Source organism: the organism of the source record quoted next, unplaced genomic scaffold (assembly GCF_019419815.1).
Source record: "Pyrus x bretschneideri cultivar Hongxiangsu unplaced genomic scaffold, Pyrus_bretschneideri_v1 Contig43, whole genome shotgun sequence".
NCBI classification, from domain to species: Eukaryota; Viridiplantae; Streptophyta; class Magnoliopsida; order Rosales; family Rosaceae; genus Pyrus; species Pyrus x bretschneideri.
Window position 1 is genome coordinate 3,171,205 of NW_025999757.1, and position 20,056 is coordinate 3,191,260.

At 38.4% G+C, this 20,056-nt stretch overlaps 2 protein-coding genes across 2 annotated transcripts; one reads left to right on the top strand and one right to left on the bottom strand.

The window, feature by feature from the left end:
• Positions 1 to 2,479: 2,479 nt before the first annotated feature.
• Positions 2,480 to 3,727, top strand: LOC103962270 (phospholipase A(1) DAD1, chloroplastic). The gene has a single exon (XM_048566824.1). It carries the CDS (start codon positions 2,495 to 2,497, stop codon positions 3,725 to 3,727), a length of 1,233 nt encoding a protein of 410 aa, XP_048422781.1. The 5' UTR covers positions 2,480 to 2,494.
• A 3,656-nt stretch (positions 3,728 to 7,383) lies between these two features.
• LOC103962256 (protein VASCULAR ASSOCIATED DEATH 1, chloroplastic) lies at positions 7,384 to 19,420 on the bottom strand. The gene is made up of 18 exons (XM_009374939.3): positions 19,128 to 19,420; positions 18,796 to 18,855; positions 16,968 to 17,018; positions 16,653 to 16,718; positions 16,009 to 16,104; positions 15,733 to 15,819; positions 15,439 to 15,536; positions 15,158 to 15,345; positions 14,636 to 14,676; positions 14,313 to 14,394; positions 14,084 to 14,170; positions 13,897 to 13,951; positions 13,584 to 13,650; positions 13,333 to 13,432; positions 8,630 to 8,691; positions 8,501 to 8,543; positions 8,113 to 8,414; positions 7,384 to 7,907 (listed from the first exon to the last, which is right to left on the bottom strand). The coding sequence occupies exons 1-18, from the start codon at positions 19,326 to 19,328 to the stop codon at positions 7,659 to 7,661; spliced, it is 1,935 nt and encodes a 644-aa protein (XP_009373214.2). The 5' UTR covers positions 19,329 to 19,420; the 3' UTR covers positions 7,384 to 7,658.
• Between the last annotated feature and the right edge of the window lie 636 nt (positions 19,421 to 20,056).

The following is a 20,056-nucleotide window of genomic DNA, read 5'->3' on the forward strand; positions in this document are numbered from 1 at the left end:
TTGAGCACGCCAACTACTTTTCCTATGGAGCAAAATGTGAAGTTATCTAATAAGGGCGATTTGCTTATTGATCTTGCAAAATACAGAAGGTTAGCAGGCTGGTTAATTTATTTAACCATTACTAGACACGACATTATGTATGCAGTGCTTAGCCAGTTTCTGCATGAGCCAAGAAAACCTCACATGGAGGCAGCGCTTCTCGTTTTGAGATACCTTAACAATACTCCTGGACAAGGGCTTTTCATTCCATCTCAAAGTAATTTAAAACTTCAGGCCTATTGTGACTCAGACTGGGCTGGTTGTCCTAACTATAAGACGTTCGATAGCTAGTTATTGTATTTTTCTGGGAGATTCATCGATTTCTTGGTGAACAAAGAGGCAGAAGACCGTTTCACTTTTCTTCGCAGAAGCGGAATACAACGCAATGGCAGGGACATGTTATGGATTATCTTGGTTGTGTGATTTGCTACGAGTATTACAGTTGCCTTATCTTAAACGTGTTACACTTTATTGTGATAATAAGGTTGCCCTACATATAGCCGCCAATCCTGTCTTCCATGAATGCACTCAACACATTGAGATAGATTGTCACTTTGTTAGGGACAACGTGCAGGATGGTTCAATCGTAACTAAGCACACCGGATCATCTCAGCAACTTGCAGATGTATTTACTAAAGCCTTGGGGTGAAGTTGCATTCAATGGAATCTTACGCAAGTTGGCTGTTTTTGACATTCAATATCCAACTTGAGGGGGAGAGTTGGAAAGTCAATAATATCCCATGTATTTGGGAGTATAATTAGCTGTGCGAATATGTAATTGATTAACCCTTTTATTAGTTGATTTCTGCCTTGTATTGTTAATTTAGATTATAGGTCTCTCAACATAATTGTAGAAATTACTGCTGTTTATATTCCTCTATCAATAACAGAGAAAGGTATTGTGGCAAACATATTCTTTGTCATTTCTACAGTGGAAGAACATTTAAGCATTCTCTAGAACTCGCTTTTCCTTTGGGATGCTTTGGACCTAGTCCATGCTAACTCAGAAACGGGGAACGTGAAGGTTTTAGCTCATCTCTTTACAACACAAGCCCATCAAAGCCTTCGACACAAAAACCCGCCAACACTCATTAAAGTCAAAAGGAAAATGTTACACACAAATAAAATTGTAATTTAAATAGGAAAAATGAACTACTTAAATGTAATGAGTAAGATACTTATGTCTTATCCTATACTACATGGCAAACCAACGCGTTGTGTTAGATTTCATATACCAACATATATATCATTCATCTCCCTACATTTCTCTAATAAAGTACCTTACCTTTTCTTTGCTCCCCGCCAATTCAAAGGTGGAGAAATTTTTCTAGGTTCCGGGTTCATTAGCTGACTTGGAGTTCCACCAACTTTAAATTGACACCTATACATATTTTAACACCAACCCACCATTTAAAGATAAAAAATAAAAAAAAAACATATTGGGGCTTGGACCCACTCCTTCCTACCTATCTCCCTTCTTCGGGAAACTGAAAGGCTTTTTATGAATTCAACACCGGCCAACCTTCTCTCTTCCTCTCCCTTTCTCCATGCACACCGGCAACCAAGCAATCTCCGACGAAAGCATCCAAGATTTTTGCATTTACATTATTCAAAATTATAATTCAACAATTAATTTCAAAATTATGCCATCTCTTTTAAAATCATATTTCAGTTGGGAAAGACTATAGAAGAAGATGGTATCAAATTCATATTTCAATTGGGAGATAAAGACTTGAGTTTCGGGTGGGTGTTCATAGTGGTGGGCATGATGTGGTTGTTTGGTGGAAGGCGTCAACATCGAGTGGGTGATCTTGGTGGTGGTAGTAGCGGATGTTCGGATGCAGGTGGTGGTTTCGCTTTGGTCGGAGATTGCTTGGTTGCTAGTGTGCATAGAGATGGAGGGGAAGAGAGAAGGGCGGTGCTGTAGTGATGAAAGGCCTTTCCTGAAGAAGGGCAAGAGGAAGAAGAGACTAGTGGGGCCCAAACTCCAATATGTTTTATTTTTTAATTATTAAACGGCGTGTTCTATGAAAAATATGTCTAGGTGTCAAGTCATTATGGATGAAACTTCAGGTCAGCTAATGAGCTGGACCGTGGAAAAATTTCTCTCAAAAGTGGACCTATATGTTGAAGTTCTCTCTCCTCTTTTAAGGTACAAGTGTGAAACACTTTCAGCTTCTTTACTGTCTCTTCGTCATACCAACTCTCTCTGTCTCTCTCTCTCTCCATACACAGGCTCTACTTTTTGTTACTATAAAAGGACCATCCCTAGCTCCTTCGAAATGCAACTACAAATTGGCACCCACTTACAAAGTGAGAGACTCAGTGAAGAGCTAGCTCTCTCTGAACTTCTCACAAACCGATCACAATGAAGCTTTCTATCAGAACCTTCTCACACAAGGCAACAATCACCTCATGCACCCTCACTCAATTATCAACTCTAAACCCCAAACACATGACCTTGACTCACAACCTTCCCAACTGGCAGCACTTGCTAAACCCAGTTGACATTAGCTCCCTAGCACTCACCCCTGTCACCCCCATAACCACCAACACCACCGCCGGTAAACAACCCGTTCGCAAAAGTTGGATGGATTACCAAGGCTTCAACAACTGGGAAAACCTTCTCGACCCTCTAGACGACAATTTACGTGGTGAGATTATCCGGTATGGTCAGTTTGTCGATGCCGCATACAAGGCGTTTGAATTTGATCCAGATTCCAATTTTTACGCAACATGCAAGTACTCAAAAGCCTCATTGTTTGAAAAATCCGGGCTTCCGGGAACTGGCTACCGGATTACAAAAAATTTACGTGCCACGTCGGGAATCCAGTTTCCAAGCTGGATAGAAAAGGCGCCGAGCTGGGTCGCAACGCAGTCCAGCTGGATTGGCTACGTGGCGGTCTGTCAAGACAAGGACGAAATTGCAAGGCTTGGAAGACGGGACGTAGTGATTGCCTTTAGAGGGACCGCCACGTGCTTGGAGTGGCTTGAAAATCTTCGAGCCACTCTCACCCAGCTTCCGTCCAGCCCTAATAACTCAGGTCTGGACAACTGTGAGCCAATGGTCGAAAGTGGATTTTTGAGCTTATACACTTCAGGAACCGACTTAACCCCGAGCTTGCAACAAATGTTACGCCAAGAGATCGCGCGGTTGCTTCAATCCTACGGCAACGAGCCTCTCAGCATAACATTGACCGGGCACAGCCTCGGCGCCGCGCTTGCAACGCTCGCAGCTTACGACATAAAAACTACGTTTAACCGGTCGCCGCTAGTCACCGTCTTTTCGTTTGCCGGGCCACGTGTAGGAAACAGTAGCTTCCGCCGGAACCTGGACAAGAAAGGCCCAAAAGTTTTACGCATTGTGAACTCCGACGATGTAATAACTAAAGTACCTGGTTTCGTAGTCGACGACAATGAACGGCGCCACTTGGCGTGCTACAGGGGGTTCCGAAAGGCGGTGGAGTTCCAGAACTGGATCCACCAGAAGGTGGAGGACACGCAGTTGTCGTACGCGGAGGTTGGGAAGGAGCTCAGGTTAAGTAGCAAGGACTCGCCGTACCTGATGGGCACCAACGTGTCAACGTGTCACGAGCTCAGCACGTACCTCCACCTCGTCGACAATTTCCAGAGCTCAAAATGTCCGTTCAAAGCCACGGCCAAGAGATTATTCAGCAAAAAACACTAATCAACAAAAAGAACCCGTAGAGAGTAGCAACTAACGACATCGTTTCGTCCATCTCATTTGTCCATATAAACGTAATTTTTTCCCGCCAAATCTTGGAGGAGAGGGGTCTCAATTATTTGTAATCACTATACGAGATAAATTAACTAATTAATCACGGGTTTTTGTTTGACTATTCTAAGTGGAAGTGAAAGCAAGTTGATTGACTCACTCAATAATATCTCGTTGTCATGTTTGACTGGTAAAACATAGTTTGAGATACAGTTACAATAACATGTCGTTGTTACGTTTGATTTCTAATAGTCTGAAGTAGCAACCGAACCATTTTCTATTCCAAAAACATGCAGCAATACAGCATTTGAGCAATCATAGATTCACAGCAGAAGCAGGTAGGATTCTTTTTATACGTAAACCACCGGGACCCGTGCTTTCGTAAGAGCGTGACTAAAACCCTAAAAAGGCTAATATTGTCTGTTTCTTGTTGGAGGGGTCTCGAAAGACGCGTGTCCTTGGTACCGACACGTTATTACGCATTGCGATTTCCGTTTGACTGCACCGACTCGGGACGTGGCACGTCCTGCTGCTTTGTTGGCGGCAGGGGTAGCGCCGTCCATACCCAACACTTTCTCAGTAGGTTTAAGCGAAAATGACCGGAGTAACCGTCGGCGCCAATTTTAACTGATTCGGAGCTAAAGCTTTTCAACGCACCAACATAAAATTGTGGTCATACTTGTGTATATATATGACAATAAACTTCATAACTTTTTTATTTGGATTGTTGTGTTTCTGTTAACGACTTGGTTAGGAAGAAAGATAAAAGATGACATAAGTGATGAGTAACAAGAAAAGAAAACAAATAATTGATACATAGGATTAAATAGCAAACCAGTTTCAATAACTAATATGTAGGATTTATATAATAATTACATTGTATAAAATACAATATTAGTCATCCAATATGGATGTGTTATATATATATTGTGTATGTGTGTGTGTGTTCTTTGTCCCACATCAACCTTTTCATTTTCACCCTCCATACTAGCCACTATATAAGACTTTGTGAAAGGGAAAAGACACACCAACAAAAGACATCAACCGTTTCATTTTCTCCTTACCTGCTAGCCACTATATAAAGAGACTTTGTGGAAGGGAAAAGACACACCTACAAGAGAAACAGTTCTCTTAGCTCTAGAGGAGATGAGAGGAAAATATCTTGTTCACTCTTCTAGTAATCTTTCTCTCTCTTAGTTTACCCTCTGTGGTATCACCTTTGACCCTAGTATAAAAAAGCTAATAAGAACTATGGCAGTTTGATGTTTGTGCATTGGCACAAGGTACTTAGGCAATCTAGCTGGGTTAGATGCAATCGAATCCTCAATTTTGTGATGCCCTTGTTCATAGTTCGTGAAACAAGTCGTAAGAACGAGACCCACCGTGGAAGATTGCTTGAGATATTCACGTTTTTTTTTTACTTTGAAATTTCTAGATTTTGTTGCTTGGTATATGTTCTTCATGGTTATATGAACTTGTGTATGTACTTTGGTGAAAAAATTCCAACCCGTTTGCTAGAAAAGGTTTGTTTGGAGGAAAATGTGATTCTTTTCAAATTTTGTGACCCCCTTTTCGTGCTGTTAGATTCAGTTTTTGTAATTTGACATTTCCAACGACATAAGATACCAACAAACATGAGTAAGATACATGGTCTCAAAAAATTGACATCACAAAATCGGTAATCTTGGATGTCCATATTTCTTGGAGGAAGATAAAAGTGAGTCATGATATCACTCTTGGCCTCACCGTTGGATCTCTAACGATTTTGGGAATGTTTATCTACACTATTGGATTTGTCCTTGGGAGATGAATCGAATGGCGGAGGGGGCGTCAACGAACAACCAGAGGCTGGCGCGTAACTTGCACGTGATTATGGAAACTAGATGTCAACGAGCGGCACATTATTGAAATTGGACAATTTGATTTGTTCATAGTAGGATCCATTGAAGAAAGGATCATATATTTTTTGTGAGTATTCTTTTTAGTCTTATCAGGACATAATCTAGTTCTTTTCTCGGGTACATTCATATACCAGAGTGTTGTAAATATTGGACATCTTGCCCAGTGGGAAAGCTACATCTAGTACCGGACCAATGATTTGAGCGATATGCCACAAGTTTTTTTTAAGTGTGGGAACACATATTTCGATCGGTTCTCAACCATAGATATAGAACAAGAGCTAGATGAAGGTGAATTCATGGCCCTTACGTGTGACTTCCACGATCTATCTTCTTGTTTCGTGAGTTCTTTCCTTCACGGTTTTGCTCCCATTCTTTTCAATCTTGTAATAGTCTGTGCCTTGAATCAAGTCATTTTAGAACGACTTTGGTACTCAATATCGAATGAAATGCAATTTCAGTAATGCCAATATAATTTGTTTTGGTCACTAAGCAAGTCAATTCCTTTTTGCCTTCTTTGTTTCTGCTTGAAACTCCGAATCATTCTCCTGAAACTCATTCTCTTCATCATAAGTGATCCACTTGTCCCGAAATGACTTGACCCAATAGGGAAATCCCAATTCTTTGGACCTTTCAATACAATCAAATAGAAAACCTCCAAGACGCCATATTCTAGGAGCCCAAACGAACATTTTTGAAAAGATTAGGTTATAAATTATTTGACAAGTTCTTTACAGAAGAAAAACTGATTCTTTCTTTAATCCTCCCAAGAGCTTCAACCAACCACGGCCTAAAAAAAGGAAAAGACGAGAAAAAGTAGAGGTGCTTCTCCTTGCTCTCCCAATGACGACTTTAACTCTTGGCTCCCTTTGCAAGGGAATAGAATCCCCTCTCCTCCCCTTCCCTCCCCACCTTTCACATTTTCATTTTTTATATTTTTGTACAAAGAAATCAACACAAGATGTTGTTGTGATTTAATCGTAATTGTTCTAAGAGCAGGGAAAGGAAGGAGAAAGATTAGGAGAACCCTACTCCCTCTACAAGTTACGGTTTTACAAAGTCCAATGTTTTGCCCTCGATTTCTTAACTTTATTTTCATATCACTCTTCTACCTATAAGTTTTTTTATTTTATTTTCATTTAGAACTATAACTGTGCTCTTAAGTTTTTTTATTTTATTTTCATTTAGAACTATAACTGTGCTCTTGATGAAATTATACTAGCGCGCCGCAGCCCCCGCCGGGGGGTGGGGGTGGTGGTGGTGGTGTGGGGTGTGTGAGAAAGAGGAGGACACCTGAGAGGAAATTTCGGAAAAAAAAGACCTCTTCTATGTGTGAAAATACTTAATAAACCTGATTGCATTCAAATCTTTTGCCTAGTTTCCATTGCTCAAGACGCACCTCCAGAATAACTCGAGCCCCCGCCCCTCCAGAATAACCAAGTGCTTCTCGAGCCATCTCTGTGGGTCGAGTGTTAAACGTTTTTGGCAATATTATTCGAGAGGCGTCAAGATGAGCGCGTGTTGTTCTTGGCGGAGGCTCAAGTTGTTCCCCAAGGGCAACGGGGACTAAACAAAAGGTTTGAATGCACAGAATTTGGTGTATATACTAGACAGTTATCTTACTCGAGCTTTGCCAAATAAATAATTAAAAGCCATGAATAATCATTCGTTTGAAACACTATCTAAAAGAACATATCAAGGCAAGGAAAATGAAAACAGAAACTAGTGCTGTTTCTTATTATATACAATTAATCGACGCTACGGGATATTTAATTTATCACTTGAAATCAAATGAGAGCATTCTGACAAGCCGTGATTCTCCATTCCCAACAGGAATGACGAACTATAAATTTCAATTAACAATGTTCTCTACAAGTTTACGGATTTTCTTCATAATGGAACAACATATATTTTGCAACCGGAATAAAAAGGACAACATACATTTCGTAATCACTTGAAGAATGAGAAGGATATACAATTGGACGTTACCTGCGCTTACTTAGATGATTAATATCCTTGAGTTGAGCTTTTAACAGAGCATGTTCATGCTGCATATTCTCAAGCCGAGTCTCAACCAAGCGCATCTCGTCTTTAAGGTGGTGGATTCGCTTCTCCAGCCAAGCGACCACCTCAGATGATCTTTCACCTACTTGACTTCCCAAGCCACTCCCATAGTCCACAGGCGATTGCACATGGATGTGTTGGGGTCTGGCTAATAGTGCAAGTATGCTCAACTACAATCAAAGAAACAAATTACGTTTAACCAACATAAAAGAACAATTAAGAAAGCTGACGCAATGCAAATTCCCACTAGCTGTCACATTATGCATCGTAACAAATTAATCCAGCATGACGACGATTCAAGGAAATATGTATACAGCACCAGGGCCAACACGTGAAAACAAATATTATTTGACCAATATGGTCGAGAGTAAATACCTGCATGATGAAAATCACAACAAAAACGATGACTATGATCAAGGGAAGCTGGCTTTGACTTCTCAATGAGGACTGGAATTTCAGCATAGATTCTCTTAACCATGATGTAAGAGGGGAAACATCAATTGTACCTCCCAGCAACCGCTTCCCAACTTGCTGGGCTGCATCCAATGATTTAGACAAGTGTTGTACCCTATTGAGTTCACTGGGCTCGTAAAACCTTTCTGCAGGTACAACCATCTCTGCTTCAATTTGAGGATGACCTTCAAATTTCTGAACAATGGTAACCGCAGGAATCCTCTCTGCTTATGAAAATAATTATATGAATTGATCCGAGTACCCACATTAACAATGATTGCATGATTTAATTTGTCCACAACTGTCCTACCTTCTTGTTTTTCAAGATTCTTCTTCTTCAACAATTCATGTGCCTGAATGAAAGTCCATGCAAAATTTTAGGCAACTCTGACAAACTCCAAAATTCACACAGATGCAAAAATAAATAAATAAATAATACCATGTTTATCCAGGTTTCAAAAACTTCTCGACATTCTTCCATGGTAGACTGCACTATTTTGCCTGCAATTCATACTTACTTAGCATTAGATCAAACATAATATTAGGTCCTTGGTCACAAAATTACTCTACATCCCTATTTTTTGTATATAAGAGACAAGCATACACCGACATAAATAAGAATGGCACACAAAACACTACAAAATTGAATATTATCAAAACCATTAAAGAGTAGCTTTTAATCATGACTCTCTCAATGGCTATTGCATAACTTCAAACAAATAGTACAAAGTATGTTAAAGCAAAGCTACCCTAACTAAAGCACAAATTTTCGCTAAAAAGGTCCTCCCTCCCCTAGAAAATCATTGCGGCATGCATGGGTTAGGTTTTTTGGCTCGTCAATTAGTGTCCTTTTCTGTTTAGGATTGTTTTAGGGAAAAAAAAGAGGTGCACCGATTCTTCTCCTAAAAAGACTTAAAAAAGAATCTTAGTTTCCTTATTCAATTTAGATTAGAAATCCTAGAAGTCTATTTGGAATTGGAAAGCAAGTCTAATTTCCTATTCCACTTAGAATAGGTATTATAATCTGTAAAGGACATGTAAACTGCACCCTATGCCTATAAATAGGGTGCGGTAAGGCATAAATCTGGGAGAGAAAAAACAGTGACAACCGAGATTAGAGAGAGAGAGAGACTAGTTCTAGGGTTTTGCAAAAGTTCTGTAATTCTCTATTATTAATCAAAGGAGCTAGAGAAATCACAACCGGATGTAGGGAAAAGTTCTGCAGAACCAATATAAGTCTTGTGTGTTTCTAAGTTTTCTATATTTGTTAGTTTAGTCTATTGTTGTTGGTTACATTAAAGAACAAGGTGTAGTGTGCGATTTTTTCAACAATTGATATCAAGAGCTAAGTTCAAGGTGTTCTACGATGTCAAAAGGGAAGATGCATGCGGATCTTGGACCTGTGTTAAAGCCCTTTAACGGCAAGGATGACTTCACGGACTGGGAAAGGATGATGAAGAACGTACTGATACAACAGGATTTGGATGATGCACCCGATGGTGAGAAGCCGGCAAACATGACAGAAGCAGCATGGACTAAGGTTCTTAAGAAGGCCAAGAGTTCCATCAAGATCCATCTCACAAGATCGGTTCGGTCACACATCACCGAAAAGATGACTTCCCAGGAAGCATGGGAAAAGTTGAAGAAGGTTTATATGGGCAAAACCGTGTCCAATAAACTTTTTTTTAAAGGATGAACTATTCGGGCTTCGACTAGAAGAAGGAGGTGATATTGAAGATCACATATGCAGGTTCAGAATTCCATAGCTAATTTTCAGAAGGTCGGAGAAACTTACAAAGATGATGATATGACTATCATCTTGCTAAGGTCTTTACCTTCGTCTTTAAGCACTTTCGAACAACTCTAATGTTTGGAAAAGAGTCCTAGAAGCTTGAAGATGTAATTCAAGCTCTTCAGTCATATGCTAAACTGGATAATATAACTGAAAGCTTTCAAGGCCTTTATGCCAAAGGCAAGGAGAGGGGGCGGGAAAAGACAACGGAAGAGAAAACCAGCAACAGAGGTAGGTCAAAATCCAAGAAGAAAAAAGAAGAGAAGGTTGCTTCGAATGTGGTTCAGCCGATCATTGGAAGAGGAACTGCAAGATTTGGAAAGAGAAGAAAGCCAAGAGGGAAGGAAGCTCAGGTTCAGCTAGTGCAATCACCGAGCATGAGAGTGACGAGGAGCTTCTCTCAGTAACATCGGGCTCCAAGGCCTTCACAAATTGGATTTTGGATACCGGATGCACTTTTCATATGTGTGCAGTAAGCGAATGGTTTGATACTTACAAGGAAGTTGGCAGCGGGGAAGTCTTAATGGGGGACGATTCTTCATGTCCTGTAAGTGGAATCGGCACTGTTAGAATCAGAATGTTCGATGGGATGATACAAGCTTTGGGGAACGTCAGGTATGACTAAGAAGGAATTTGATTTCCTTGGGTACTTTAGATGAGGCCGGTTATGGGTACAAATCTAAAAAAGGAAGACTCAGGGTAACCAAGGGATCGCTTGTGGTAATGCGGGGTGACCTACAACCCAATAAGTTGTATAAGTTAATTGGGACCACTACAGTCGAGGGAGCAGCTGTTTCCGTAAATTAGAGTATAGAAGACAATACTGAACTCTAACATCATAGGCTCGGGCACATAAGCCAAAAGGGGTTGCAAGAATTACACAAGCAAGGCCTGTTGGAAGGCGTGTCATCTTGCAAATTGGACTTTTGTGAATAGTGTGTTCTCGGAAAGTAAAGAAAGGTAACATTCGCAAGTAGCAGTGCAGATAACCGAAGCAAGGAACAACTCAGCTATATTCACTCAAATGTTTGGGGTTTTGCACCAACTAAATCAAATGATGGAACCAGGTATTTTGTTACTTTCATGGATGATTTTTCTAGGAAGGTTTGAGTTTATTTCATTAAGCAGAAATCCGAGGTTTTTGCAAAGTTCAAGGAATGGAAAATGGAAACCGAGAATCAAACTGGAAGAAAGATCAAGTACCTTAGAAGTGACTGGAGGTGAATATACAAGTAATGAGTTTACCGATTACTACAAGCAGGAAGGCATCAGAAGGCACTTCACAAGAAAGAAGAATCCCCAACAAAATGGAGCTGTTGAGAGGATGAACTGAACTCTCATGGAGAAAGAAAGGAGCACGCGATTTCATGCAGGATTGCCTAATAGTTTTTGGGCAGATGCTGTTAATCATGCAAGTTATTTAATTAACAAGTCACCATCTACAATTCTCGGTCTTAAGAGCGCATAAGAGGTATGATCTGAGAAGCCGATGGACTATTCCAAGCTCAGGGTGTTCGACTGTAGTGCTTATGCACATATTCCAGGTGATGAAAGGTCCAAACTCAAACCGAAGTCTACACATTGCATATTCTTAGGTTTTGAGAAAGGAGTGAAGGGTTTCAAGCTTGGGTGTTCGGCTGTAGTGCTTTTGCACATATTCCAAGTGATGAAAGGTCCAAGCTCAAACCGAAGTCTGCACATTGCATATTCTTAGGTTTTGAGAAAGGAGTGAAGGGTTCAAGCTTTGGGATATCCACAACAGGAAAAAGGTTGTCAGCCGAGATGTTGTCTTTGATGAGAGAACCATGCCTCTGAATAAAGTCGAGAGCAGTAGGGAGACGAAGGACGATGCTGAAATTAAAGTAACAAAGAATCCGTTAATCAGTTCAAATGAAGAAGAAGCTTAGGTGGAGCAAATCGAGCATGAGGCCGAATCTGATGGTTTTGAGGAAGAAGAAGAGCATCAGCATTGTTCACCAGTTAGGAATCAGGTGGAGCAAGAAATAGGGCAGATTGAAGGCACTCTAATCTGCCAGATATCCCAAAGGGTTTGAACTCCAACCAAGAATCCACCTGCATTCCAGAGATGCACTGGACAAACCTAATCGAAACAAGAAGAAACCTGACAGGTTTGGGTTTGACCAAAGAAATGGAAGTATCTTAACATTAGTCAAGGAGATCTGACTACTTATTGAGAAGTTATAGCAAGTGATGAGCGAGATAGTTGGATAAGTGCTATGACAGAAGAAACTGAGTATCTTTACAAGAACTCTGTTTAGGAGTTGGTTCCTAAGCCCAAAGACAGAAAGCTAGTTGGATGCAAGTTGATATTTAGGAAAAAGGAAGGACTACACGAACAAGATGCCGTGAGATTCAAAGCAAGGCTCGTGGCTAAGGGGTACTCACAAAAGGAAGGGGTGGATTATGATGAGATCTTTTCATTTGTAGTCAAGCATACTTCTATCAGATTGCTTTTAGCAATGGCAGCTCATCATGACATGGAGATTGAGCAGATGGATGTGAAGACAGCGTTTTTTCATGGGGATCTAGAGGAGACGATTTTCATGGCTCAACCAGAAGGGTTTGTTGAATATGGGAAAGAGAACCTAGTATGTCAGCTAAGGAAGTCCCTGAATGGCCTGAAACAGTCTCCAAGGCAGTGGTACAAGAGGTTTGATTATGCTGAAAATCAATTTTAGAAGATGTTTATATGACTGTTGCATGTACTATCATGTGTTCCAAGACGGAATGATCATATTACTATTGCTATATGTGGATGACATAGCAATTGCTAGAGTTTCTTGCTTCCTAAATGTTGTGGGGTCAGGCGGGGGCCTAGTGATTAGTCGGGTCAAAAATCCGAAGACACTAGTTTCAAAAAAAAAAAAAAAAAAAAAAAAAAGATGGAATATCCATAGGGGCATAACTCATGAAATGCTCTCCGATGCCCCAGCACTTTCCCAAGAGACAACGTCCCCGTGTATGTACATGTATAATCTGAAGTTTTATTTATTTTGTCAGAAACGACTTGGACACTACAGGATCATAATGCTATAACATTCCAAACACAAGAAGTGCATCTTTTAATGAACTTTAATTATATGACTTGTATTCTAATGTGCTATTTATATTCAAATCAAAGGGTTTTTGGTACGACTTACTACATCTTGACTCATATGTATGTAACTATTTATGCATGTCTTTGTGCCTCGTATAATTTCTTTGGAAACTCTGGTGTTTCCCATGTCGAATCAATCAATTCATTTCTCAAGTCACATGTTTATGTCCATGATTGGCCAACACAAACCAAGGTAAATTCCAAAAATAAATAAGTGTTGTCCAGGGCAAACCTTTCCACACAGTTCTCTTTGAAAATGCCACATTTACATAAATCTTCAAATTGCAGCAATCCTTTGATCCATCAGGATCTCTCTCAATGTCCCAAAATCCCTGAAATGAAAAAAAAAAAAAAAATGAGATTAATTGAGTTCTATTTTATCTACAACAGCCAAAAGGTTTAGCAAGGTAATCAATAATTTTTTAAAATATATATAATACATGTATGGTGGAATTATGAAATTGGATGAAATGTAGCTTGTACCTCAACACGGAAATAATCTCCATAAGGCACATCGTTGATTTCTTGTGATGTCTCAATAACTAAGTGGCTGGCAAAAGTCAAAGTTAATGTGTCATGAAAATAACAGAGACATTCTTGAGACGAAAGCAAAGTGTGGACTGCATAAATCCTTTGGATTAGTTACAGTTCATAATACATCCCAGCCAAAACAAGATTTGCAAATGTACGATCTCAAATTGACAGTCACCTAAGTTAATCTGTCATCCCTTCCTCACAATATAATCACAATCTATGCAAACAAATTCAAGAAACATTCAAAAAAGGCATTATAGACCTATTTCTGTGAACCCGAAATTTCTGGAGCTCCTGGCAGCTGCCAAATTTTGCACCTTTATGACAACAAAAACATTATTTCCAGTGTTAAAACAGACTGAAACATATAATAGAACCAACCAACAAAGCATGTAGGTACACATGAGAGATTCATAAAGTAAATGATAAAACTAAAAACATGGGCATACCAAAATAAATTTTTATTGGGTGCTGAAAGGAAACATCACGGGAAAACCCAAATTTATCATGAGGATTCCATGGGGTACACTTCAACTCTGAAAAGGCATAAAACCATACAGATTAGAAACTTAAAAACAAAATAATAATAAAAAGACTTTTGCCTCAAAGTTCTAGAACCATCAAGAAACCTGAATTATGCACTAAATACAGGGATTCATCAAAGCTCCAGAAATTTACCTTTATCTCCACAACTTGTATGAAATGATTCTGTGAACACATCATCAGAGAAAAATAAACTAAAGAAATCTTCAACATTTATCTGCACTTCACAGATTGGATGTTAATTTTCAAACTAACTTTTCCATAATGGAAACAGTATTTGAAATGACAAAAATAAATAAAAATAATAATGGCAGAACGTAAAAGATGCTAATATATTCTCCTCCTGAAGCTTTGTTGAACTCCACAAACCTACCCTCTTGTTTTTTAAAATTACAGTTCCCTTTCCAGTGTTAATAGGAGTAAACATTTAATTATTCAGAAAAAGAAAAGAAAATTACCGGAAACTGTGACTCTGCAACCTTTGTATAACACTCTGGAACTGCACGTCAAAAATAACCAGCTTAGCTAAAAAGACAACGAGAATTGATGGATTCAATATGCTCAAACAATGAAACTTGAAGAAGAGAAAATATAGAAGCATCAATTAAATTACCAAAACCTAGTAGCCAATCAACACAGATATACACATGCTTTAGCAAGATCTGAACCCATGACCAACTTCACCCCCACCTACCCTTTTAGAACTTAAACAAAAGGCTAGGGACATTTGTATGTGTAACTGTGTCATACAGAAATTCATCCACTGATCAATTGTTTCATGCATATCCCATCCCATTAAGACCCCAAATATTTCATGCTTCTAGAAAGAGATGGAAGTGGTGAGGTAGAAACTGTATTGCACAGGGACATTGCACAACAAAGACAATTATAACACCCAGAGGAATCCAAGTTTGATCCCAGATCATCCATGACAAATGAAGCAACATTAGCAATGATTGTAGATTGTACAATAAACTCACCATTTGGAGCATCAGAGTTTTCCTCTTTCCAGATCAAAGTATCTTTCGAACATGAAGGGTCACTATTCTGAGCTGGTTCCAAATCCTCTTTTACAATATCGTGTTGCTCTGGAATTGATGTCAATGCAGAGTCGTCTACAACACTGGATGCAAGCTTAGAGTCTTGTGAAACATGAATATCCCCATTCCTGGTCCACGTTTATTCAACTAAATAAGGACAAGTCACAATTACAAAACATCATATACCAGAATAAAATATTAAAGATATTTCTGAGAAGTACCTGTCAGTGGAATCCAGTTCATTAACTAAGAATTGGGAACTTTCCACCTTTTCAATTCCAACTCCATTCTCTTGGCTGCCAGTCTCAGATAACAAATCCTGAGAGAAAATTGCAGATAAGAGGGAGGAGGAATAAAGAAAAAAGAAGTTATGAATTAATACACTTAAAGAAATGTACACATAAATGAAATCTTCTTTCATGAAATTCTGTAGAAGTAAAAAAAGAAGTTATGAATTAATACACTTAAAGAAATGAATCTATCACTGCCAACTGTAATACAAATAAATTAGACACCTGTTCTCTAAACTCTTTGGCACCCGACCATCCATCATTTATTATCTTAAGTGCTTCGTCGCGAGACAGAAAGGATGCAAAGAAGTACTGCCAAAACAGTAAGTGGTGTAAGATATTGCTGATACTGAAATGACATTAAAACGGCGCTGATACTGAAATGACATTAAAAGGGCAAGGGGTTTACAAGATATCATTGCTGATACTGAAATGACATTAAAAGGGGCATGGGGTTACAAGATATCACCAGTACAAAGTAAACATCAGATTTAGCATTACCTTCTTGCTTCCAGCAAAAATTTCTATGGCATTAGGGAAGATCCCTGCTGTCTTTGCTCTTCGTACACTTGTGACTTCTGGGAATGGAATTATTTTCTGAAGGGGAATTTACATTTAATACATAATAATATGTTTTAAAGTCCAAACCAAAATGAAAACATAATTTTAATAATTGTAAACATAAAGTGAGCTTAAATCTCCTGAAACAATGTATGGAACCATTTGGAACATTATTATCAGTTTTGATTACTGTGTGATTCCTGAAGCCCCTTTACACATAGAATTAATTAACTCAGCACTGATGAAAAAAAATTGGTTTCATTTTACTCTTGGGTAGGTAGTTATTGTGGCTGTATAAACCAGTAAAGTTGTGTCTTCATGTTACTCTTGGGTAGGAAGTTGTTTAATATTCAATGTCTCCTTTTTGTACAGCAATGTCAGCTACATGTATTAGTGCACAATCAATGCATGAACAAGATTTATTGAATATATATACAAAATTGCTAGGAAAAATGAAGATGAAATTTCAGCATAAGGAGGATAAAGTTAGCAAAGAAAAGAATATAAGATGCATAGCACTTAATTTGCAACAATTGTAAATTTATTAAAATAGGACAAAGTTCAGGACAAGCTGAATACCATACCTTTGTCTCAAATCCAAATATATTTGAGTAAAAGCAAATATAATGAACAAACAGGTACATATGACCCTACAAGAAACATGTAATGAGTTAGCAAAGCCAAGCAGAATACGCGTTAAAAACAATGTTCAATCAAGAAGTAAAAAGAAAAGTTATAATTTTGGACAAAATCAATTTTTCATCATGAACCAAAACAAAGAGTATGGTAAAGCAATAACCTACTAACTAAACAATGAGAAGCAGTGCGTCAGTTTAACTATAAGACCTGACATAAAACTTAATTTCTAAATAATAACCTATAGAACGTCTAAAATGAACCTGAATAAGTATGTTCTCTTGGAATGCACAGTTGAAATCTTCGATGAGGACCTAAAGAAAACAACAAAAAAAAGTACAAGAAAAAAGAGAAAATGTCAAAGATACACACAAATAACATAAAAGTAGAGGTTCAACTATATGTATACATGGATGAGAGAGAGAGAGAGAGAGAGAGAACTTCACACTCAATGCTCAACAACTATAACTATTTGAATCAACATGTAAAGGCATGTTCCTCTTAGCATCAACATATACCACTAGTGGACATTGTACACTTTGACACACAAACGGTTAAATGTCATCCAAAAGTCAATAATGTCTGTGTTAATGCATCCCATGACCCAGTCTACCTATTTAAGAAGTAAAATATAGAATAAGCTTTAGTAGTCCTTTCAATTACAAACTTAATACTCAAGGATATAGTGAAGATATCCGAGGAAAAACAGGCATTTTACCTCCTATCATTCACTGCAATGCCTAACAGGCCAAATATTGCTCCCAAGCTAACTACTCACATTATAATTCCTGCATCAATGGATTCTATTCATGCCTTATGGTATAGTTCAGCAATTAAGTTTTTCTTCAAAATATTTCGACCGATTCTAAATAATTCATCAGTATCAAGAAACAGGATACATCAGAAAAATCGGATCATGTTCATATGTGTCATACTCATTAAAATGAAATCACGTGACGAGTATAACACAACAATGATTTGACATATATGAACTAAATGTCCTGACAAAAGACTCCTTAGCCACATTTAACAGGTATTTTAGCCATGATGATGCTACTTATATAAGCCAACCAGTAAAACATAGTGCAAAAAAGAATTTGGTACTCAGCTCTGTGTCTCATTTCTCCACCAATGCATTTGGGAAAGAGAACAGACTCTTGAATTTTAACAAAGTTCAAAAACTTGATGCATATCTCAATGCCAAAACTAGATTAGTGCTGCCAATCACATCCTATTTCTAATTAGCTAACCACCCAATAAAGATTATACTTACTTTCACGACAGTAAGACTAAATTAGAAGATTAAATTAGGGTGGAGAAACAACTGTGCAAAATATGAAAGTTAAATAAGAAACCTACTGAATTGTAGAGCATTAAAAATCAACCCAAAAGGGTGGAAAAAACAGTGTATATCAAGTTGATATTTAGCGAAAAAGATTCTTAGTTCTTTGAAAATGAGATACAACCTGCTAAAAATTTAAGGACTCGTGGTGCTTGCTATGACTTCCAAGTTAAACTTTACAATATAATATAATATAATATATAACATAGTATATAATGTGCAATGCTTGAACGAAGAGACTGAAATTTGAACAATTATGTTAGATTAGATGCGTGATGGATCCTTCTATCAGGACTGATGCTCAAGTACCCAGGTGCAGTATGTAGGTACTCCTATCGTATTCTTTGCCTTCCTCTCTATTATTATTATTATTTAAGTCAGTACACTGTTGAGTTTTAACTCTAGCAAACTTACGGTACCTAAATACGAAACCTTTTTCTTACTAATCATAGGTTCAACATTTCTTCTCCGAGAACAGCCTCAACGATATTACTTTTCCGCTATAGTCCGATCACAATTGCTCTTTTGATCTTCCCTAAATCAGTTTACTCTCAAATAGAAAATCTGTCAGTTCACCATTGTTATTCCTAGATATGTATTAAACCTCTAAACAGTTTTGCATTGCTAGATAAGTCCCAGGATGGTAACATCCATACTTTACTTTCCGTTTCTAAATCAATCAAAACGTAAAAACACCAATGAAAGGGGAAAAAACACTTTGAATAAAACCCGAAATTATATTCACTCACTTCATCGGGCGGAAGGCGAAACAACTGGCGATACTCTTCACTCTTCAATGATGCTGCAGACTGGAATATAAAAGTTAAAAAATCAAAAAATAATCCCAATTTTCCTCAATTTATACTAAAAAGAAAAAAAAATCATTTCTTCATCAAACAAGTCTAAATTCATTTTTCAAAGAAAAAAAATTGCACTAATTTCTTCTTCCTAAGTTGAAATGCAGCAATTAACTCAAGAATTTTAAGTGAGATTTGTGTTTTCGATCTGGGAGGCCAAAATTACGAACTTTCCCGAACCACAATACAAGTAAATAAGCTACGAGTGTGTGATCGGGGATGACCTCATCGGCGGTGGGAGAAGAATTGCGAGTCTCGCTGCGATTGGGCGTGTCGGCGGAGTAAGAAAGAAGAGGCGAGGAGGAGCGTTCAGCCTCGGAGGGGGCGTCGGCGGTGGAGAGCCTGGACGGCGACGGCGAGGCATCCTTTGTCGGATTCTGCGGAGGAGCTTCGATCCTCTCCGGGCTCGCGGTGGCCACGGCCATGTGTGATACGTTTCGGGTCGGGTTTTCGGGTTCGGGGCGAAGGGGAAGAAGAAGTGGTCCTAATTTTGGTAGGGGGAAAAAGCGTCGGTTGGGTTGTTGTGTTGTGGGGGTGGGAGTTGCAGTCGACCTCACCTTTTTAAAACGAGGGAAAGTCGAGAGGCGGTCTGAAGGGGGTCAGTCGGCCGACGTTGACGTTTTTCCACGTGGCATCTCGAAATTGAATAATGAGCAAATTACCATGCACGCTGGGTTCGTGTTCGTGGTGTGTTTATGATTGGATCGCAACGGATAGTCGGTACGTAATGACAAAATTACGGCAGAAAAAATTAATCTTTATATTGGTATTACGTTAAAGTAATATTTTTTAATAGGTAAATGCTTTTATGTTTAAGTATTATAAATGACTGAGTTTATTATTTAATTGAATTGTGAAGCTAAGTTTTTTTTTTTTTTTCAATATCGTTGTCTGAGAAAAAAAAAACATGTCTAATACGCTAATAAAGTCATCTCCAATACATCGAAAAATTTAAAAAGAAAATCTTTAGAAAACTTTTTATTTTTTTGACAAACAATATTAGCTACATTAAATGAGAGGGGGTGATCTTTAGAAGACCATTTTCAATGCAAAATACTTTAACACTTTTATAGTTTTATTTTTATTTTTATGAACAAACGATATTATCTACACTAAGGGTGGAGTAGTGGACTAAGTCTCACAATGAGTTAGT